A 23,754-nucleotide genomic window follows, 5' to 3' on the forward strand; every position below is an offset into this window, starting at 1 on the left:
CTGCCAAAATAATGATAAAAATCATAAGTCATTGAGCACCCTGCTAAATGCTGGACACATGCTTTGTGTTCTTTTATTATTAAAAAATTTTAATATTAACACTATTGCAGATGTCCCCATTCTCCCCTCTTTTGCCCACCTCCACCCACTCCCACCTCCTCCTCCCTTGGCCTTCACCACAATGTTGTCTGTGTCCGTGGGTATGCATATACATTCTTTAGCTAATTCCTTCACCTCTTTATCCAGTCACCCCACTCCTCTCCCCTCTGGCACCCACCAGTCTGTTCCATGTATCCATGCTTCTGGTTCCATTTTGTTCATCAGTTTATTTTGTTTAACCCTCACAATTATCCTGCTTGTTTGGTGGTATTACCCTCCTGTTCTTGCTCAGGGGATTTTACAGGTAGGGAGTGAATTATGGCAAAACCTGGATTAGGGAACCAATCTGGCTTCTAACTGCTACCCTGGCTTCAGAGGCAGGTGAGATGTTTGTGCATCAGTTAAATGTTATGCACTTATGGTCAGGAGGATACATTCCAAGATCCTGAGCAATGTCTGAAACTGTGGATAGTACCAAGTCCTACATTACTATACACACATCCTCCTATCTAATAAAGAGGGAATATGCTAATTGACTGCCACACCCTCACAAGATGGCGGCATCCACAGCCACAAGATGGCGGCATCCAGCCCCTCAGCCCTGCCTCATCCAGCCGGAGTCCCCCAGTCCCCTCAGCCCCGCCTCATCCAGCCTCAGTTCCCTCAGCCCCGCCTCATCCAGCCGGAGTCCCCCAGTCCCCTTAGCCCTGCAGGGGAGGGCAGTTGGAGGCGATCGGGCCAGCAGGAGAGGACAGTTGGGGATGATAATGCCGGCAGGGGAGCAGTTAGGTGTCCATTAGGCTGGCAGGGGAGCGGTTAGGGGGCTATCAGGCTGGCAGGCAGAGTAGTTGGGCCAATCAGGCAGGTAGGCAGGCGAGTGGTTAGGAGCCAGCAGTCTCGGATTGTGAGAGGGATGTCCGACTGCCGTTTAGGCCTGATCCCTGTGTGATTGCCCCAACCACCCTGTGGGATCAGGCCTCAACCGGCAGTCGGACATCCCCTGAGGGGTCCCAGATTGGAGAGGGTGCAGCCTGGGCTAAGGGACACCCCCCGCCCCTTGTGCACAAATTTCGTGCACCGGGCCTCTAGTATCTATGATAAAGTTTAATTTATAAATTAATTTCAGTAAGAGATTAGCAACAATAAAATAGAACAATTATAACAATATACTGCACTAAAGGCTATGTGAATGTGGTCTCTCCCTCAGATTATTTGATTGCACTGTATTCACCCATCTTGGGATGATGTTAGATGAGACAGTGCAGATGGGATGAGATGGAGTGAGGAGAAGGATGCAACTCTGTGACATAGTGTTAGGCTACTGTTGACCTTTGACTTTATGTCAGAAGAAGGATGATCTGCTCTGTAACCATGTCCATGGTTGGGTATCAGGAGCAGGGAAATTCAATATTTTCAGACCATGATTGATCAAGGGTATCTGAAACCTGCAAGTGAAACAGTAGTTAAGCGGGGATGGCTGTACATAAAATCAACCTGTCATACTTAGAATTTCTGGGACCAGTTTCTGTTGAGAAGGGCAGTACTTACATTATACCTTCTGGGAAGAGGTGGTGAGGATTTCTTTAGTTCATCGCTGTCCAATCAACCTGTAATGTGAGCTACATGTGTCATTTTTAGTTTCCTGTTAAGCACATTGATAAAAGAAAAAGTAACAGGTGAAATTACCTTTTAAATAGTTAATTTACCCAAATACACCCAACTTATCATTTCAGTATTGTATCAGTATAACATTATTATCAACACTTTATTATGTTTTGTTGCAGGAGCTTGAAATTGGTGTGTGTATTGACACTTCTACTTGCACATGGCCACTCAGAGGCTAAGTTTTCATCTAAGGCAGTGGTTGGCAAAACGTGGCTCGCGAGCCACATGCGGCTCTTTGGCCCCTTGAGTGTAGCTCGGTGTTAGAACCACTTCTTCAAAATAGACTCGCCCAGGCCGAAAACCGACTTCTGCACATGGGCCACGAAGTTTCAATTGCACTGTACGTGTGCGCCCGTACGTGGTATTTTGTGGAAGAGCCACACTCAAGGGGCCAAAGAGCCGCATGTGGCTCGCGAACCGCGGTTTGCCGACCACTGATCTAAGGCCACAATCTGTGTTTACATTGATAAACTCTCCTTTACAATGTAGATTCACATTCCCAAACTGCCCCAGATAGACTTATACATTCTTTCAATAAGTGAATCCAGTATCAGTTTGAAATTTATATTAATTAAAGTTAAATACCACATTTCACATGCTCACTAACCAGTGTAGCTAGTGGAACTAAAAACTGATGAGACTCGGTGATTTCTTCGAATGCGTGTGTGGAGAAGGGGTGAGTAAAGGAGAGAAAGGTGCCCATCGAAGGGCAGCCATGCGTCCTGTGTGAGGTCCTGAGCTCGCTCGTGGGTGAGATGTATGTGTGGATAGATCTGTTATATCTACCTGGGAGATAGAGTTTAAGAGCTAGTGAATACCAGTGTGAATGTTTCTTTGAAGCCTCTGTTCCTTTTATTCCATTTAATGAACGGCAATTTCCCTTCACTTCTAACTGTATTTCCTTTGGTACCAGTGTTTAGCTTTATTATTTTTTTCAGATTTACCTTTAAGATTATAATTAGTTTTGTACTATATATTCATTGAGATTTTTATAATGACTCTAAGGTAACATAGTTTGTCAAATGACTTCAAGTACAGTGCTAGGCCAGAGCTAAAATTAAAATTCCTGTCTGTAAGTTATATGTGAACTATAGATTGTGTACCATTCTTGCATTCCAATAGAGAAATAAAATTGGGGCTATCTTCTTTCTAACTCTGAGAATAAATTTAAAATATCCCAAATATGTGTAGCATTGAACTGTACTCTTAAAATTTCATAGAAATTAGTTTCTTTTTAATTGTTAATAACAGGTTTAGCCCTTCATTTCCAGTATTTATGATTATTCATGTACAACACTTCTTGATGTATTACAGGGGAAAAGCCTTTCAAATGCGACGAGTGTAACTTTGCCTCCACAACCCAGTCTCACCTGACTCGGCACAAGCGGGTGCACACGGGAGAGAAGCCCTACCGGTGTCCCTGGTGTGACTACAGGTAAGGACTTTTTCTGACCAGGTAGAGCATTTGGGTTGCCGCCAGGGGTTAAAATCCTGTTAAAAGTTACAGAACAGTGTCTCTGGTCAGCATGAATTAGCACAGTTGAAAGCATCATTCACTAGTTAGGGAATTCAATTCACCACCTAATTTTAGTGACTCTTTTGAAAATAATAAAATTCTTTTCCATTTTCTATAATCTTTACATTTAGGATTTATAATCCTTTGGTACACCTAAATTTCAAGTGATTTAATTTCTTGGCCAAAGTAAGGAACCATTTCATTTAAACAGTCATTCGGTGCATATGGCTTCTTATCTGCTATGGATGAAGCACTCAGGCAATGGAGATAGCATTAGAAAGGCTTCCTGCCTTTAAGGGTGTTGTAGCGTAACAGGTGACCTGTAATGTTCAGAAATCATTTCAATACAGAGGCCCTGGGTAAATACAGAAGCCAGAGCAGTGTATGGAGAAGGAACACATTTGGCCAGAATGAGTCCTCCTATCGGAGCAAGCATTTCAGCCAGTGTAGAAGATTGGTCAATTTCAGACACATTTATGCTCTACAAGCAATCAGGAGGTATTGACAGAGTAGCATTTTTATGTTCAAGGTATGTTGGAGGTCTATGTGTGCTTGTGAGGTCCATATGACAAAGGACCCTGCCCTGTTGCAGAGTTGTGGTCAGTGGCAGCAAAGTAGAGATGCAGAGAAGTGGGAGAGATTCAGAAAGTGGAGTCATCCTCTGTGACCAGGTGTGTGTAGGAACAGAGGGCAGAGGGACAATAAGATGGGGATGACGTTGCACCTGGAGCCTGTGAGTGAAGTCAGCACTCTTGAGGTGTCTGTGAGACACCACAGGGTGTGCAGGCAGCGAGTGACATCTACCTTAGGAGCTTAGCAGCAAACTGTAGCCTGAAGCGTAGTGGGAGGGCCTTCTTCATGCTGGAGCAGAAGCTCTTGTGGTGCCTGTTACACTTGCTGAGAATGGTTCTTCCAGTTGCCTTTGTTAAATATTATAATCTGTACCTTAAACCTGATGCCCTCTTTATTTTTTCTTTATTTTTTTTAAGTTTAAATTCTTTAATGTATTACATAAGTCTCCTTTTCCCCCCAATGACCTCTCCCTGGCCACCCCCCCCCCAACCCCCAGCACATGCCCGCACCTTCCCTCCCGCCCCCTGTCTGTGTCCATTAGTTATGCTCATTTGCATGCATACAAGTCCTTGGGTTGATCTCCTACCCCCTCAACCCCCCACCTTCCCTCATAGGTTGGACAGTCTATTCAATGCTTCTATGACTCTGGATCTGAAGCCCTCTTTAAAAGACTGGTTTTTGTATGTCTCTTGATGTAGCTTGTGCATTCAGTAAATATATTGCCATAATCTCTATTATTATCCTCATTATTGCATTAAGTTTTATTTTAGAGGTCATCTAATAGTACAGAGATATTACAGATATATTTCATTCATTAATTATTCATTCTTTCAACATTTTATGAGTTCCATCTTTGCTGAACACTAGATTGGTGTTTCATGGAAATTTGGTAAAATGGTGATCCTATTAGAGGTAGTCACAGAAATTCTAAGATGCTTATAACTTGAGTTCTTAAAAAATAAATGTTATTGGAGGCTCTTTTTTCTTATTAAAGAGGTCATACCATGTAGTTGCCTTCCCTATAAAACACAAAAAAGAAATTAGAAAGTTATAAAAATTTCCCTTAATTATCACTCCTACTGTTAGGATTATAACTTTTTAGTCTGTACTCTAAGCATAAGGTTTGAGTTGTTGTTTGGGGCTTTTCTGTTTCTTTCATTGTAAATTTTATATTTCACATTTAAATTGTAACTACCCTTATGTTTAATTTATCTTGCATAACTATGGTTTTTAAGCTGTTATTTTTAAGTAGCAGAACTATTATTTCAAACAAGGTCATGTACAGACCCCATATATATTGGAAAAATGGGAGAATATTGGGTGAGGATTAAAAGAGAAAAGAAAAAGACCTATCTAGATTTTTGTGCTTATCCCTGTTTGTTTGTTTTTTAAAGAAATTGCTAGAAGTATGATTTAAGGATTTTGATAGTATTACTACAAAGGCTGGAATTGAATTTTGTTTTGCTGATTAGGACTGTGTTTTAGTCAACTCAAGTCTTTATTTGCATAAATATATTTCAAAATATTTCAGGTTTCCTCTTTGAAATTATGTTATACCTTTGCTAAGGTTGAGGTTGTATTACTTTTCCCTATCCATGTGATCTCCCTGAAATAGCAACACTTCCATTGAGACATGCACTTGAGCCAGCAGAACTCATCTCTGTTAGCTGTGTTAGACTTCTATGTGCACGCAGTGAAAAGAGGATATGTTTTCTAAGAATACTGTGCCTGTCCCATGAATCAGTACTCAGGATATTTAAATCTAGTCATATCTACCACATTTCCTTTTGAAATGCTTACAATCCCTGATAAAAGGGTGATTTTATATTTAAAAATTTTAAATAATTATTATTGAAACAAGAGTTTGAACAATTTTTGTTCATTTGAGTTTATTATTCTGGGTACATATGATTAGGTTTGTTTTAGTGAACAAAAGTACAGAAAACTTGCAAATATATGAATGCTTCTGAAGTTAGGGATTATGAATGAAATGTGGAATTTACAACAGAGACCTTTGTTTTCTTGTTGATAAGCAAAATATTTAAAAATGAGCAGATAATTAAGTTCAAAAAGATTGTTTTGGCTGCATAGCATAAAAAAATGCTTACCATACTTACCTCACAACAATAAGAAAACATCTTCTCTCACAGGACCAAGTAAATTTGAATATATATGATTTCTGTAGAATGAAAATATCTATAAGATGAAAATATCTATAAGATGAACACCTTTGCTAAGAAGATTAGGTCATATTTGTGTTATTGATACCTTTCCATAATAGTTTATTACTTAAAATATTTAATTAATTTTTTCCACTTAGATTCTTATTTGTTTAATATATATACATAAAAGTGATTCCTATAGAGTATCCTTATCTTTGCCATTATTAACACTTATTTTCAGGTAAGTAACCATCATTAGAAAATGCAGTATTATTTAAATTTCATTTGAAAATATATTTTTTCATTTTATAAATTGAACATTAGTGCACAAATACTAGTAGTAATAACTATTTATGAAAAATGTGGATATAGATTTGTTTACAAAAGAATTTTATAATTGGTCTTTTGAACCTGGAGCTATTTTTCAAGTTTGCATTATTAATTTAGGCAATGACATTTCATTCTATTTAGATGTAAACATGTACCCCTTTCCCAAGCTTTTACTGTCTAAAATATTCAAACATCTAATCAATTACAACTCAGTATATTTTATCATTACTCCAAAATTTTTTCACCATTAATTATTATTCATTATAATTTCAAAGCACAAATTGAGATTCATAGCAACTGTCCTATATTATTTATGCAGCAAATTCATTAGATTTGTTTCTACATTAAAATGGAAGCAATCTAACATTTTCTATATTTTTATTTCCCTTTGCTATGTATTGTCACTTCTATATTAATGAGAAATATAAAAGCTTTAATATGTTGTAAGTACCCTCTCTAATAATGTGAATCTGTTTCCCTGTAGATTTATTAATATCAAACTGTACACTATTTCACCGAGGGCACTGGCTTTCACATAATAGTAGGTGGCCCTAATTGAACTTTCTTTTACATGAATAATCTTCTCATTGGCTTCCATTTTTTATTTAGTATTTATGGGGGAAATACAATAAATGCATATTAAATAGTAAATGACTGAGAAGTCACAAAAAGTAGCACAAATTACTACCTGCAGTATTAAAAATATTAAGGATAATTGTATGCTGCACTTTGTCATTTTGTAAATTAAAGAAAACTAAAATTTCAAGCCAAACTCTGGCCATTTGATCCTTTATTTATTGTATCACTTTGATTGACCTTGGAGTAAGCTCATCTCTTTAAGACTCTGCTTTGGGTCAGATTTTTCTCAACTGCATAACAGCCTTAGTACTTCCAACCATACATACACTCTTTAAAAAGTTTTTTTTTTTTTTTTACTAGTCTCCTTTTCATTTTATTCACTAATTTTATTCTCATTTTAATTACTTGAAATTATAACCCCAAATGGAAATATATTATATAGCTGAGGAATAAAATCTATAATTCCTGCCTCATTAAAGGTTTACTTTGTTGTTTTGCTAAACTTGTAGGAAATACTCTTTAGTTTTTTTCCCTTACTTTTTGGTTTACTTAGCTCTTGCCATTGTATACCATAGAAGTCATTGATACTAGGTTTTGATCTCATGAACAATATTCTTTCCTTTTTTGGGTGAGTGTAACATTGAATCCAGGTGTGGTATCGAAATAGAAATTTGATTTTTGTGATACTTTCTAACATCTAAATATTTTGTCTAGTATTTTTTATAATTGAATTCAATAGGTTTCCATACGTATAAGTGCCATAGGTAGAATTAGCTGTTCGTCACAACTATTTGTGTCCTAGAAATGTTTTGTCTAACGATACTTTTAATTTGATTGAATTCTATCTTAACTTTGCATGGTGCTGGAAGCATTGTGGAGATAGTTTTAAGATGTAATACCAGAAAACTGTGCTTGTAAAAATTCTTTACTTCCCTTTTAAAAGTTTGTATTACTTTCTCAAACATATATTTCTATAAAGTGTCTCAGTTATGAAAATTTTGCAGGTCTTAGATAATATCCATTTTAATTTGCTGTGTGAACATCTTATGTGTCTCATGCATGAGCCTGTAAGGTCAGCTGTTTTAGGTGTTGTGGCAGCAAGAATTCAGTGTGCAGTAGGATCTGTGTCCTTGTCTGCCAGGGTGTCATCAGCATCCTGAGCTAGGGAGACGGACTCCACAGGGGAGACTTTCTGCTTTTGGGTGATCTCTTTAGAGAGTTTCAGTTTTCCTTTGGCTTCCTGTGCAGGCAGGTCCCCAAGTTGTACCAGGGGAAACAGTGGATAGAACAAACTTGCATTTGGCCAAATAATGACAAGGAGGAAAAATGGATGTTTGTCTGGGTAGTAGAGCATCATAGATACCAAGGTAGAGAAGTGAAATCATATATAACCAACAAACAGCACCCATTTCTTGTTCTGAAGAGTCAGAGGTAGCATTTATTTCTTTTGGGTAATCAAATGATGCCTCAAGCCTAGTTATATCAGAATAAACTTTAAATCATACTATTTTATCAGCAAAATAAGCCAGAGATAGGCTAATACTGCATGATATCATTTATATGTAGAATCTTAAAAATAAAATTAATAAAAGGTTAAACTCATAGAAACAGGAGCAGAAATGTGGTTGTCAGGGTGTGGGGTGTGAAATCGGTGTTCTGACTCTCAGCTCTGAGATGGACAGGTCTGAGGGTCTAATAGCAGCATGGTGACTGTGGTTGTTAACACTTGTAAAATCTAAATTAGCTGGGAGAGTAGTACTCCTGTGTTCCCTCCCCCCCAAAAAAGAAAGATAAATTAAAAAACACACACTATTTTTGTCATTTAAAGTGCAAGTCAATACTATTTTGTTTATCTCAATTATATCATCTCTTTATACTCTACTCTATTGTAACTACTAATCCAGTTAGCAGAATAAAAAACAAATGTGCTAGCCTAAAAATCCAGTTAATTTGCAAATCATGATGATTCCAAGGCTGTCTTCAGATTGTGGAGTTTCTTTTTGAAGGCAGTGTGTCCGTGTGTGGTGTGTGGTGTGGGCAGTACCTGCTCCTGAACTGCCCCTCCTGCTGTCCCCACCACAGTTCAGCCAGCCACAGGCAGGTGTCAGTGTGGCGGTGCTGAGGGAAGCTGGTTTGGTCATTGAAGCAGAGATGCTGCCTCTGAGGGGCTGCTGGCATGTGTCAAAGCGACATTGTGGAGTTGGGCTGTCTTTCTAGTGGAGTGTTGTTTCTGGTAAGTTTAGGTTGGATTTTTTGAGAGTGTCCCTTACAAAATGACATAATTGTATCTTCAGGTTTTCTATAATGAATTATGAAAGTAGCTGTTTATAAATGTAATTCTCCCCCTGCCCCCGAATGTTTCTATGTTTCAGCAGAAATTGAATTCTTTCTGAATAAGTATCTTCTCATTTTCTCTGACCATTCCTTTAGTGAATTTCATTTTTAATCTAATCATGGTTTTGATTTGGTTCTGTGTTTTCCATACTGTGTGTGTCTAATTGATTGTCATACATAACATGCCTTACCCATACTTTTCTTTTGTATTCTGTAACACCCAAGCACATGGGCTTCTTAAAACTTTGGTTTCAGCCTGAAGTCTGTCCTGACACAGCACATGTTTGTCAGGCCTTTAGTTAATGTTGGTAAATGCTCATCTAACAAAACTCATTTAAGTAAAAAGAATCTGTAGAATTGAAGACAAATAGATTCCATAGCATTAAAAATTGTGAATTCGTTCAGATATTTTTAAAAGGATAAAAAAATCTAAGATAATTCCTTTTGTTTATCAGAACAAGTAAGTTGTTTTGTTGGTTGATGGAGCTGAAATAAGCTTTGGGATCACAGATTAATTAGGAAACCCATTTGAACACAAAGTGACCACACACTCCCTGTGCTATCTCTTAAAGTAGAAGCAGATAAACATGTTTATTTAACCTGCTCTCCTCGAATCCCAAATCCAGTCATTATAAAAGGACCAAAGCTATCTTTGGGGATGGTCTTTCTACAAGGAATTACTATGGACAGTCCCTTGGGTGGTAGTTAGATATATCTGTATATATTATGTTAGAAAAGAAGGCCTTAGAGATGAAAAAAATAGAAAATATTTTTTTGGGGCAATAGTCTGTTGCATAATAAGTTATTCCTCAGACACTAGAGCTATTATCACACAACAAAACACTTGACTGTGTAACTATCTATATCTCCTGTCATTGGAGGCTCCTGCCATGTGCTCGTTAGGAAAATTCTGTCATTGCCAGGAGGGCTGGCAGCAGTGAGCGAAAGTCAGGCTTGCCCTTTCCTGTGTGGGTGGGTTTCACCCCTGGCTGTGGGTGTGGAAGAGAACAAAGCAGAATAAAGTAGATTTGAAGTAAATCAGAGCATGTGACCAGTTGTCATTAGTTCATTGAGAATGCAATATATTTGTTATTTCATTTTATTTTCAGATCATTTGTTTCAACATATTCTGAAGTATTGCCTCTCCAGGCCTGTATAATTGTGGAAGAAAGAGAAAGAAGGCAAAGTGGGACCATTTAGGATGGGGTGACGCAGCGGTGTGTGGGGCACAGGGAGTGAGGGCAGCATCTAGCCCAGTGTGGCGTCTCCACCGTGAGCTCCCTTTAATGGGATGAGCTGAGGCCCTTGAGGTGGTAGCGTGTGTTTCTGTTTTGCTTTTCCCTAAGAATGTCTGTAAAAACAAGATTACATCATTACGTCTTTATTTTCTCAATTAAGAGAACGTAGCACAAACTTTTGGTTGATTTTTTTTCCTATTTTGAGAAGTACTGTGTTTGTGAGAACATCTATATGGCAAGAAGTTCTCCTGAATTTATTATCTTTTGGGGAAAGTTTGTAATTTGTTCCTTACTGCAGAGCAGGGCTGAGGTGAGAACCACACTGCCACTTGAGAGGTCCTCACTCCTGGAGGAGGAAAATGAGTGTACTTTGGACCAGACTTCACCTTTATTGTGTTCAAACTTTGGAAATGCCCACAGGCTATCCAAACAGAGTCCTGTCAGGTATGTTCAGTACTGATCTATGTTGAACTTGAAGGCATCGGTGTGATTAATATTTCCCTTGGAAATTGTGGAAAGTGGAAAAAGCAGAGGGCAAGTAGCACCTTAGGAGAGGCTGAGAGGTAGCCTCCCACATCAGGTGTGCAGTGACAGAAGGACAGTGCAGGCCGCCTGCTTGTCACCGAGAGGCCACAGCTCTCCTGGGAAGACCCACTGTGGGGAAGTGATGGGAACAGAAACTGAGAAGTGAAGGGGCTCTGACTGGACAGCTACTCTGTGAAAACCCTGGGGAAATGGTGGCAGGAAGAGCTCCGGATAGAGGAAGCGCAGAGTGTGTGTGTGTGTGTGTGTGTGTGTGTGTGTGTGTGTGTGTGTGTAAGTGTGTTTATTTTCATTAGTTTGCTTAAGATTGCTCTACATTTTACTTACATGCTTACCTGCCAGGGGAAAGAGCCAACATTTTACCTAAAAGCATGGAAAGTTGGGGTGTTGTGAGGCATGAGGGGCACCAAGGAAGTTTTGAGTAATCCTACAGGACTTGTGGATGTGTGGGAACCAGAGCCGTGCCTCGATGCTCCCTCCATGGTATCTCTCTCTGGAGACGGGAATGGGGCTTCAGAATCGCTGGGTCTTTCTGTCCATCTGGTAGAACAAAGTTTCCACATTGGCGGGGATGGCACAGCACCAATTGTCACTCATGTCATGTTCAAAGTTTTGAATCAAGAATATAGAGACTATAATGGTATTATTCTTCCCTCCCCGCCACACACAACCAAACATTTCGATTTTATTTGCTTTACATGAAGAATTTCCACAAAATGCTACATTACTTTAACTGTTACATGTAATTCAGAAATTTGCTGGGCACTAGCTAACAAGTCAGTGTAACCACTCAGCACACATTCATTGTAAATGTCGTCTTCTAAAATGTGACATCTTTTCTATGACTTATTCTAAACAATTTTTGCTAATGTCTCAAGGTTTTTCTAAGACTAGTAAATCTAACAGGCCACTCTAGTGACATCATTAGCCATTTATTGTGATGACACCTGACTCCCACCAATATTTATAGCCCATTCCATTTGCTTTACCTACCTTTCCTTTGTCTGGCTTACAACAAATAATTGTAAATTTGGTGTAGGTCTTTCACCAGCCATGGTCCTAATTACATTTTCTGTGTACATCTGTGCTACAACTTCTGTTGTACTGTTTTAGATTGACCCCTACCACCTTCAAATTGCAATATTTCTAGAAATGTGTAACTCTGCTACAACGGTGCTACCAAGAGAAGGCAGCAATAAGGATCCTGGTGGTGCTGGAGTTAGTGTGATAATGGGAAAAGTGAGGGCAAATCTGTCCCTCCTTAGGGTGAAAGGGACATGATGTGTTTTCAGGACTTAAGGTGTGTGACAACCGCTGAGTCTTGTTAGTTGTCCTGGCCACTAAACAGTGGACCTAAGTCATAGATTGTTCACAGGCTGACGCGTGCTGCTTTCAGCAGTCACTGACATTTGTGTGGCTTTCCTTTGTTTGATTCTATTGGAATTTTTGCTGCTTTGTTTCATTATAAATCACGGTCACCACAAGATGGTTATGCCTACATCTCAATTTTTGGAGTTAGCTTGGTTTTTAACTTTAAAAATGAAAATTGAGATAGTTCTGTACATCTCGCCACAAATGTTTGGCATCATTTCTGTAAGTACAGATATAGGTAGTAGAAGTGGTCACCACAGTTCCTGAAGGGAGTGTGTTTTAGCATTGTCTGCAGCGTGTTATCAAAATGGTCGAGGCTGCTACCTTCTCTAGGCCAGCTCAGCTTTCTGAACGAAGACGGGCCCAGAGATCCCAAGCAGGAGTGGGGAGAACGAGCCAGCGTGTCACTGGGATATGTCCTATCAGATTCCGGCACCCCAGTGCCTGTGCCTGAGAAATGTGTAGATGGTATCAGCATATATATGTTTTAAATACATGTTCTTTTAATTTAATGATTTCTGTATGGCCTTTGAAAAATGTTATGAATATAATGATTATACAGTCCAAATCTTCTTGAGTTATGGGGACTAGTTTTCAACTACATATGCACATATATACATTAACTTCCTTACATCTCTTTTTAACAAAAAAATCTTAAAACATTGTGTGCTCTGATGTGAAAGAGGCTCCAAACCAGGTTTCTGTTTTCTTTTTAAGGGCTTTTGTAGTTTAAAACTGGAATACATGTTTCCTTTAGCTGTAAAAGCACAATCAAGGCACCGTGATAAGTGAGTCAGTATTGTAAAAGTAAAACGGATTTTGCCTTCACTCACATGAGCTATAGGAGGAGGAAGCTTTATTGTCCCTGGGAAAGTGATAAGGCAGAGTAATTGTATATTATACTGTCCCGGAACATCTGCCTGAAGACTGTGGAGCAATTCATCTATCACGGGCGCTCCGCGTGTTGTGTCTTCCTGCTTTAACCCGTCCCCACTGCCGGCCTGCGCAGAGGTTCTGATAGGGACTGCGCCTGGGCTGGGGCTCACATTAATCAGTCCCCTTGTTCAACACTGCAGCTGACATAATTACAACCTGCACACAGCAGTTATTCACGTCGAGTCCTTGTCACTCGTGGTGGAAACTACAGCGCTGCGATCCCGGAGGAGATTGCCTTATCACGGAGAACAAGGGCCTCAGGAGTGGGAGAGAATAGAAATGGGAAAACATCTTGCGGGAGTACTATATATTCCTTTAAAACAAGACATTCGAGAGACTCACCCGGACACAGGGGCATTGTGTGCAGGCACTGAAATGAACCAGTTAGTGTTTTTAAGTGAGTTCTGTGAGCAGTTTTATAAAAATGCAGATGATTAAATGTGTTCAGTGCTCTTTCGTATTTAGTGACGCTTCTCTATTAACTTTTTCTTCAAATGTGATTATATCAGCTTAGAATTATAAAAGGGTTTAAATGCTCCTTGATAGGACTCAGTCTAACAAAATAAATAAAGTATGCATTTTAAATGTACTATCAGGCAACTATTTACTTAACTCGGAGAGCTTTGCAAGGAATAGAGTTAGAGCCAGGGAAGGATTCTTTAAAAAGACTTTGAAAGATAGGGAAGTGCCCTGTCCCATGGGCCTTGGAGCAGAAATATTGACCGAGGATCTGAATAATAACCCTTCTGTCCTGAGCTGCACCTCTGCACTCTAACCTGCACAGGTGGAGTGCCAGCCGGTTCCTCTCCTGCCCATTTGTGCGGGTGCGGTGTCTGCTTGGCACTGAAGAAGCATTTACAGTCTCAGGCATTCCCTTCCCTGCCCCTACCAGACCTGGAGCCTGTGTGCCAGTGTGATTTATGTGGTTGCCTGCAAAACTGGTGAGCTACGCTAGTATGTGCAGATGCCAAAAGTGGCTGGTGTTAGAAATCCAGCTTTTTTATTTTTCTCTCTAACTTTATTAGATTGTCTCAAGTAAAACCAGGGTCTGTGAAACATGTTTTTGGATTAGGAACACTTTTACTTATATCACCTTAAATTTGCAGAGGCTTCCACTAGAGCAGTGGGGAACATCTGGCCCACGAAATCAATTGGTCTGGGCCTGCCAAGGCATTAGGGGTGAGTTAATTAAATGTTTGACCAAATATAGCAGGCTAATTTTTAAGTTGATAATTTTGTGTGGCCCACCAGTGATGTTATAAATATCCAAATGGCCCTTGGAGAAAAAAGGTTCCCCACTTCTGCTAGAAGAAGCTACAGTATATTTTCATATGTATATATACACACATCAGAGATACATAAAACTTGATTTGTCAAGTAATATTTTTTGGAGGTGACTCAAAGTTTTGTGGATGCACGTCTGTGTAGTTTAGGCCCCCGTGATGTGTCTGCACCTTTTTGCCCTCCTTAGCCTCTCTCACAAATGCGATTTGAATGATTGCTGGGACAGAGAAGGTGGCCAAGGCTGCACTTTCTCATACTTTTTCTGTAAGGCTTCTCATCCACATGCCTTCCTGGTTTTCAGCATCTCACTTTGCCCAGTTTAATGAGTTTTAACAGAAAGAGAGAGGATGACACGCACTCCAGAGACAAGGAGGGCGTGTATCTCAGAGGTCCATTCTTAACATCATGGCCCAGAAGCAGGGAGGAGAACCTCACCAGCGCTGGGCACACTGGGCAGTTAGTGGGAAGAGGAGAAGGCTGTGCAGGGCATTCAGGTTTTCACACGTCACAAGCTTCAAGCGATGTGTCAGCTCAACCTTGGAAATTATTTTTGTGGTCAGATAAGTTTGATGAGCACTCTATATATTTCACCCTTTTCCACTTCTTCGGGCTCATAATGAGCAGCATGTTAAAGATTCACAATATTCCTATCATAGAGAAACATGTAATTTTGTTTAACTGAAGTGTGTGAAACATGGTCAGCAAGGCCTTTTCCCCAGAGCCCTGTAGAGATCATGCCGGACAAAGTATGCTGGAATATTTCTATTCGTTAAAGGATAGGCAACGATAATAACTGCTGCACATTTCTACCTGAGACTGGGGGCATTAGTTTCTCAAAAGCACTAGTGTAAGGCACCTGATCTTTGCTCAGCTTACTCAGTGGTTTCACTTATATGAGCATTCATTCGGCCTTTTGACTTGGTGCCAGGTGAAAGTCTATGAGGTTGTGCTACTTTCTCTAAGTTGCTCTTTTCCTCTTTTTCTAGACTAATGACATATCAGTATATTAAGAAGGAAAATAGTTAAGAAATGTATTTTTTCTCTTTGGGCTGGAGAAGAAGAACCAGGAGACATCAAGATCTAGGGTCTGTATGTAATACTTTAAACAATAAAATAAAATTTAAAATAAAAAAGATCTAGGGTCTGCACTTGCCAGTGGCTCTCCTCCCTTCCCACAATCTGTAGGGCAGCCTGAGTCCTGCGCAGGTGCATTTTGCAATTCTTATTTTTTCACTACACAAAGTGTGTGCAGGTGGCTGTTTTTGAAATGCGCAGTTTTCACTAAATAATATGGGTTTCTAACAGAGACAAAGCTCAGTGCCACTGCCTCCAATTTCCTCCCTTGCTATTCATTGTTTTCCAGTAGAGTGGGAGGTAAGAAGTAGCTCATTAGGTTGAAAGCAGGTCATGGCTTTTGTCTGTTGTAGGCGCCATGTGCACAAATTGAGTAGAGGAGTAACTTGTGGATGTGGATGTGGGGCTTTGAATGGTGAAGAAGAGGTGGGGAATTACATACTTACTGTCAGGACACAAGGAGCAGTGTAACAGTCTGCAAAATTCCTGTTTGATAAACCAGTCTGCGGCACTGGTGAATCCATTGGTAAGTGTGTGGTTAGATGTTTTAAAATCATTCAGGTTAGCAGAGCATTTTGAATAGTGGGAAAGCAAGATATTTTCAGGCCATCCTCAATTAAAGATATCACTGAAGGGGTGGGGAGTGTTGCAATCCTATAAGTGACAGCTGGAATTTTCAACTCTGTTTGAAAGTGAGGTTTCACTTAATGAAGCCCAGCCTTTTTTTTTAAGGTTATTGATATACATGACTTACATTCCTATCAAATCATATTAACTTTGAGGACATATGAAAAATGATTCATTTTAATGATTATTTTATAGAGTAGACAATAAATAATAGGGTGAATAAATCCATTTTGAAAATAATAAGTCAGTACATAATTTTTTTGTAACCACAGACTTTCCACATAAACCAGAGCAGTAATTAGGCTGAATCACTTCTGTTATGGAAGCGCCTCCCAGGGACCTGCTCCTGGGGATTGCCTGATGGGCTAGGCTGGCGCTGTGGCTGCCACGCATCCCTTCTCCATGAGCACATGTGTGTCAGCTGCACTGAGCATGACCGTGAGTGCTGGGACAGCAGCACAACCTGGCACCTGCATACCTGGTTTACTCGAGCAGAGAGGACGATCAGTAGTGCACCACTTGGTGCCTGTTTCTCTGTATTTACAAGTTCCTTTTCCTTCTAACTCTCAGATAATTATAGCTGAGAAATGCAGAGCTCTTTTCAACCAAGATTCTAGAAATACTTTCTTCTAGCACTTTTATAATTTAGTGTTCTTATGTTTATCTTAAAATCCAAAGGAGATTTATTTTTGCATGGTGTAGGACAATAAGACTATAACTTATTTTACCTTGTAGTAGACAGTTGATTCAACACCATTTATTATATAAACCATCATTCCTCCTTGATCTGAAATGACCTTTTTATCCCTTTGTCTTCCAGTGATACATTTAGCTCAGCATTCCAAATAACATTCATCTATTTTCTAAACATTGTTGACAGAATGCTCCATTTTAGGCAGAGGAATATGAAATTCTTTATTTTTGTACTAGTGGCCTGGTGCATGAAATTCGTGCATAGGGGTGGGGGGTGTCCCTCAGCCCGGCCTGCACCCTCTCTAATCTGGGACCCCTCGGGGGATGTCCGACTGCCGGTAGTCGGACATCCCTCTCGCAATCTGGGACTGCTGCCTCCTAACTGCTCGCCTGCCTGCCTGATTGCCCCTAACCACTCTGCCTGTCAGCCTGCTCTCCCCCAACTGCCCCCCTGCCAGCCTGCTTGCCCCCAACTGACCCCCACTGATGGCCTGCTCGCCCCCACCTGCCCTCCCCGCCAGCCTTCTCACCCCCAACTGCCCCTCTGCCAGCCTGCTTGCCCCCAACTGACCCCCACTGATGGCCTGCTCGCCCCTACCTGCCCTCCCTGCCAGCCTGCTCATCCCCAACTGCCCCCCTGCCAGCCTTCTCACCCCCAACTGCCCCCTCACTGGCCTGATCACCCCCAACTGACCCCCACTGATGGCCTGCTCACCCCCAACTGGCCCCCCCTGCTGGCCTGCTCACCCACAACTGCCGTCCCATCTTGGCCTGATCAGCCACAACTACCCTCCCCTCTTGGCCCCTAACAGCCTCTACTTTAGCCCCGCCACCATGGCTTTGTCCAGAAGAACGTCCGGAAGGTCTCCTGGAAGGTCTCCCAGCCTAATTAGCATATTACCCTTTTATTAGTATAGCTAGAAGCCTGGTACATGGGTGGGGGCTGGCTGGTTTGCCCTGAAGGGTATCCCGGATCAGGGTGGGGGTTCCCTTGGGGAGTAGGGCGGCCTGGGCGAGGGGCCTGTGGTGGTTTGCAGGCCAGCCACACCCCATTGGGGTGGAGGTCCCCACTGGGGCCGGTGCTGGCCTGGGTGAGGGGCTGGGGCAGTTTGCAGGCCAGCCCTGCCCTCATGGGGTGAGGGTCCCCATTGGGGGTGTGTGTGTGGCCAGCCTGGGTGAGGGGCTGAGGGATGTTTTCAGGCTGGCCTCACCCCCTTCAGTGTGGGGGTCCCCGCTGGGGTGCCTGGCCAGCCTGGGTGAGGGGCTGATGGCTGTTTGCAAGCTGGCCACGCCCCCCAGCGGGAACCCTCACCCCGATGATGGCATGGCCAGCCTGGGTGAGGGGCTGAGGGCCGTTTGCAGGCCTCTCCCTTGGCAGCCGGCCCTGCCAACCCAAGCCTCCCGCGAGCTCAGGCCAGCCCCGTGGCTGCCACCCACAGGCCCCTCCTTCAGCGGCCAGCCAGGGTGGGCAGGAAGCTTGGATCGTCAGGGGCAACCCAAGCCTCCCGCTCGCTCTGGCCTTCTCCATGGCCGCTGCCCACAGACCCCTCCTTTGGCGGCTGGCCCTGGCGGGCGGGAAGCTTGGCTTCCTCCATCGCTGGAGGTGACCCAAGCCTCCCACCTGCTCCGGCTGGCTCTGTGGTTGCCGCCATCTTTGTCCTGCTAATTTGCATATTCCCTCCTGTTTGGCTGTGGGTGTCGTGGAGTGATGGTCAATTACCATATTTCTCTCTTATTAGTATAGATAGCTCGTATCCAGTTTTAAATTTAAATAGCACAGATTGGTAATCTGAAATTATCCGGCTCTTTCCTCATGGCCCTGTTAGTGCAAATGTAGGTGGTAGAGGACTGTGTATCCTGGACTGTGCTATGTGAAGGGGAACAAGGCCTGAGCTTGTACATTGGAGACTTTCTTCCAGCCTGCAGTGACTGAGCAGCTGTGTGTTTCTCTCTCCCACAGAGAGTCTCAGGCTTTTTAGACTGGTTTCATGCTCAGGAAATTTGTAATTAAATACTGCTGGTTAAAAAAAAAAATGTGGTAACTTCTCAAGTTTAATTTATATAAAGCTTTTTTTTTTTAATTGTCACTTACTTTATATTCACGTTATAAAGATATGGCAGAAATCCCTTTCCACTGAACTCTTGGATAAATGTGTACTATAGTGAGTAGTATTGATACACTTAACTACAGGGCAGGTATTTTGAAGGACAGAAGCTCAAAGAGTATATTCTGAACAGGCAGGAATAAATTGCATTTTCAAACATATACACATACATACACTATATAACTTTCAGGCATCTATTTTTACTCAAATGAATTGAAATTGCTTTCTATAATCAGTGAGAAAATTGCTAGTAATGATCCAGATAGTTGAACTGTTTGCATTTAACAGAAAGACTGGTAGTAATAATAAAAAGTGAATTTAGTACCTACCGTATATTCTATACATATTTAATGTCATTCCCCTTAACCCTTATGAAGCCTTATGAGACTGAACAACAAAAAGTGTTCCTTGATCAGAAAGTATGGGAACCAAAGTGTTAAACAAAATTAACATATTTCTTTATGTAGAATTTTTAGAATTTTTTACATCAATTTATACACACAACAGGCTAAAATGGTACATACTAATAAATACTTAGAAATGGCCTGTGTCTTAATGATGGTAATTTATTATTGGCTCAGGTCTCTCTAGTCCTGTGGTCAACTCAAGATGTTTGCCACGCCAGCTCAGGACCACAGTAGTGACATGGGGCTGGGGTAGTATGTGTGATCTGGGGGAGAAAGCAGCGCAGCGTGTGCACTCTACCAGAGGTGACCCTCCTGCAGCATGGTTCATGCGATAGATTGGCACCTGCATGGACAGGCCAGCAGACCTACAGGCACACCTTGCTTTATTGCGCTTCACAGACACTGCGTTTTTTATAAACTGGAAGTAGACCCTCCATCAGCAACAAAATTACAACTCACTGAAGGCTCCGATGAGGGTTAGCATTTTTAGCAATGAAGTATTTTTTATTTAAGGTATGTGAATTGGTTTTATAAGTAACCCTATTGCATACTTAATAGGCTATAGTATAGTGTAAATATAACTTTTACATGCACTGGGAAACCAAAAATTTTGTGACTCGCTTTATTGTGATATTTGCTGTATTGCAGTGGTCTGGAAATGAACTGCAATATCTCTGAGGGACACCTATAATAAAAAGTCCAGTCCTAGCCCTTTTGGCTCAGTGGATAGAACATCAGCCTGCTAACTGAAGGTTCGATTCTGATCAAGGGCACATGTCCCGGTTGTGGGCTTGCTCCCCAGTGTGGGGTGTGCAAGAGGCAGCCAATCAATGATTCTCTCTCATCATTGATGTTTCTCTCTCTCTCCCTCTCTCTTCCTCTTTGAAATCTCTCTCCCTCTCCCTCTCCCTCTCCCTCTCCCTCTCCCTCTCCCTCTCCCTCTCCCTCTCCCTCTCCCTCTCCCTCTCCCTCTCCCTCTCCCTCTTTTCCTCTCCTTCTCCCTCTCGCTCTCCTCTCCCTCCTCCTCTCCCTCCTTCCCTCTCCCTCTCCCTCCTTCTCTCTCCTTCCCTTCAAAGTAGAAAATCAATAAAAACATATCCTTGTGTGAGGACTTAAAAAAAAAAAAGTCCAGAATTAGCTTCAAATAAATAACATGATGAAGGTGCCATTTCAAGTCTGAGGGAAAGATAGGCCGTCTTTAATAACTGGTAGTGAGAGATCTGGCTGGCAGTCTGGATTCACATTTTATACTATGCTCTAGGATACTTTTCAAATGGATCTAATGTTTAATGGAACATGGTATAACTATACAAGTCATAGAACCAAGTCTAAGGCAATTATTTTATAACCTCCAAGTAAAGAAGCCAGAACAAAAGATGAATGAAATAAAAAACTGCTTTTCAGAGATAGCATAAGCAAAGTCAAAGGAAAAAAATGAAACTAAGGAAAAAAATTTGTGACTTTGTCATAGAGTCCCTCTTCTTAATGAATAAGAGAATAACAACCCTGTAGAAAAAGATAAAAATATGAATAGACAGTACTTAGAAAATACATATGGCATTTCCACATTTAAAAAGATTCATTCATTACAGAGAAGTGCAAATTGAAACTTTTAGAAATTAAAAATCGAAACTCCAGTGAGCTATCATTCTTCACCCACCACATTGGCAAAAAATCTAAAGTTTGGTAACACTGCATTGGCAGGAATGTGCAGAAACAGGCTCTCTCAAACATTGTTGGTGGACGTGTAAATTGCTACAACTTCTCTGGAGGGCAATTTGGCAGAATTTATCAAAATCACAAAAGCATATGCCTGTTGACACTTGAAGCAGTTCCACTTGGCATCATGAGATTCTCTTGGCATCTGAGGAATGGAAAATGTTATAACACGCTCAGTCACCGCAGCCTTGTTTGTACCCACAGATGATTGGAAACAACCTACATGCCCATCATTGGAGGATCAGTAAAGTAGATTACACTATATCCTTACTGTGAAATACTGCACGGCGATTAAAAAGGAGAAGATGAGGGTAGAGGAGAGGGGAGGGGTAGAAGCAAGAGGAGAGAGGCATCAGGACGCTCGCATGTATTAATGGGGAAATAACCCCACACCTCGCTCGCTGTTAGGTGAAAAGAAGCAAGGTGCTGAGGCGTTATGCTAACAAATTTATGTACAAAGTTGGGGGAAAAGAATATACAGCATATTTATGGCTTGAAAAGGTCGATTTTACTTCTCCCAAAGACTGGTAAGAAGTCATGAATTGTACTTCCCTGGCCCACTGGGGGCGGTCTGGGCAGCATGGGCAGTAGTAGGAGGGAGGCTGACTGTATCCATTGTTGGACATGGATCTTTACATACGTGAATGTATGTTTATTCAATAACTTCAGTGGTACTCTCAAAAAATAATCAACATAAGATAATCAAAAGAGGAAAACAACAGTAGAATTATTTTTAAGCTTCTTCTACTTCAGTTAAAGAAAATAGAATTAATTTATACTTTTTGTCTTAATAGGCAGTAAGTGTATATGTAGTACTGACAAGTATTTTTGTGGAGTTTAGAAGTACTCATGGTTTTATATTTATTATTTTAAAACACATTGCCTTTGAACTGAATAAAATATTTCTTTGCTACATGCTTTTTTAAGAAACCCTAAAATTAGCTCCAAGGTTGAATCTTTTGCTAATTTTGGCTGTGATAGATAGATAGATAGATAGATAGATAGATAGATAGATAGATAGATGATAGGTAAGTTGATAACAGATAGGTAAGTGATAGGTAGATAGATAGATAGATAGATAGATAGATAGATAGATAGATAGATAGATAGATGTTAGATAGTAAGCTGCCTCAAGATTTTCAATGTGTTATATTCAAAATTTAATCTGAAATCTCCTTGTGACTTAAAATGCCTTTGCATAGACACAGTTCATGCAGGTTGTGGTCCAGCCAGCACTTCATGAGTCCCTGGTCCTCACCAGGCACCTGCATCTTTGTGCTGGGTCACCTGCCTTCCCTTGGAGCACTGCCCCATCCCTGCGAGGAGCGCCTGTGTCTGCCCTGGTCCTTGTCCCGCACTGTCCTCATCACTGTTGCTTCGTAATAAGCTTGAAATGAGAAAGAGTGAGCTTTCCAACTTAGTTCTCTTGTAGGATTGTTTTTACTCTCTAGGTCTCATGTGTTTCTGTATGAACTGTAGGATTAGCATTTCAATTTCTATAAAAAATACAGGTGGGCTTTTGACAAGAATTGCATATACTCTGTACATCAGTCTGGGGAGTATTGTCATCTTAATAAGACTCAGTCTTCCATTCTATGAACATGGTCATAAACACAATCTGTACCTTACCATCAGTGTCAACCTGAACACATATCAGTCCCCCACTCATAAAGATTACGTGCCCAATTGGATCAACTGCTGCTTTTTTCCTGGGGATCTAGACATGACTCTGCTTGGAATGCTATCCAAATCACCTGATTTCTGCACGACCTGTCCTTGATGAGCCAGCCACTTTGGTGATGCCATTCCAATCTCTAGCCAAAAGTTCTGTTTTCTGGAAGAGTCACTTTTGGGCTAAATATCATTCAGAATTATTTAGCAGAAGGAGTCCAGTCTGTTTATTATTTGATGAATCTTGTGACATTGCTGCATGTTTACCGTATGTTGCGTGATATTCTCAAGTATAAGGACTGTTTGCCCCTACTTTGTAGTTATTCTCCTTTAAATGATGGTGACATAATATGTTATAGCTTTTACTTTTTGGGCTTGGATTGGAATAGTTCGGTTTTGTAAGTGAGAAAAGCTTCTTATCTCAATATATTAAAAAATTTTATGTTGCACAGCATTAGATGTGGAAGAGTAGATTTTGACAGCATACAAATACAGTTACCCATGAGATGTAGGCAATGTATCTGTTCTTTTTTACATATATTTAATGTTTCTTATGTGTGTGTGTAAAACAGACAGTTTAAATACATATACACAGATGTACTATACTTAAATGTATATAGTATATAGATAGCATAAGTAAAAATATATGTGTATATATCAAGTTCCACAGCACTTTTTCTCACTTTAGTCTATATTTTTAAATAAAAAGCCTCTAAGCCTTTTTAATATTCACTCCATTCTCTGCTTGCTTCAGTAATAGTCCCTTGATTATTAGGGTTCCACATGCCATTTGGGTACTAAGAGATGTTGGTTTATTTTTGTGTGGGA

General features: G+C 40.8%; 1 protein-coding gene across 1 annotated transcript in view; it reads left to right on the forward strand.

Moving 5' to 3' along the window:
• Nucleotides 1-23,754, forward strand: part of ZNF407 (zinc finger protein 407) — a 398,590-nt gene that overhangs the window by 266,775 nt on the left and 108,061 nt on the right. Inside the window, exon 7 of the mRNA XM_079783559.1 lies at nucleotides 3,079-3,199. Coding sequence (XP_079639685.1) covers nucleotides 3,079-3,199 — 121 coding nt within the window. The remainder of the gene's footprint in view (nucleotides 1-3,078; nucleotides 3,200-23,754) is intronic.

This window comes from Cnephaeus nilssonii (genome assembly GCF_951640355.1).
Source record: "Cnephaeus nilssonii genome assembly, chromosome: 11".
In the NCBI taxonomy this organism is placed as follows: domain Eukaryota; kingdom Metazoa; phylum Chordata; class Mammalia; order Chiroptera; family Vespertilionidae; genus Cnephaeus; species Cnephaeus nilssonii.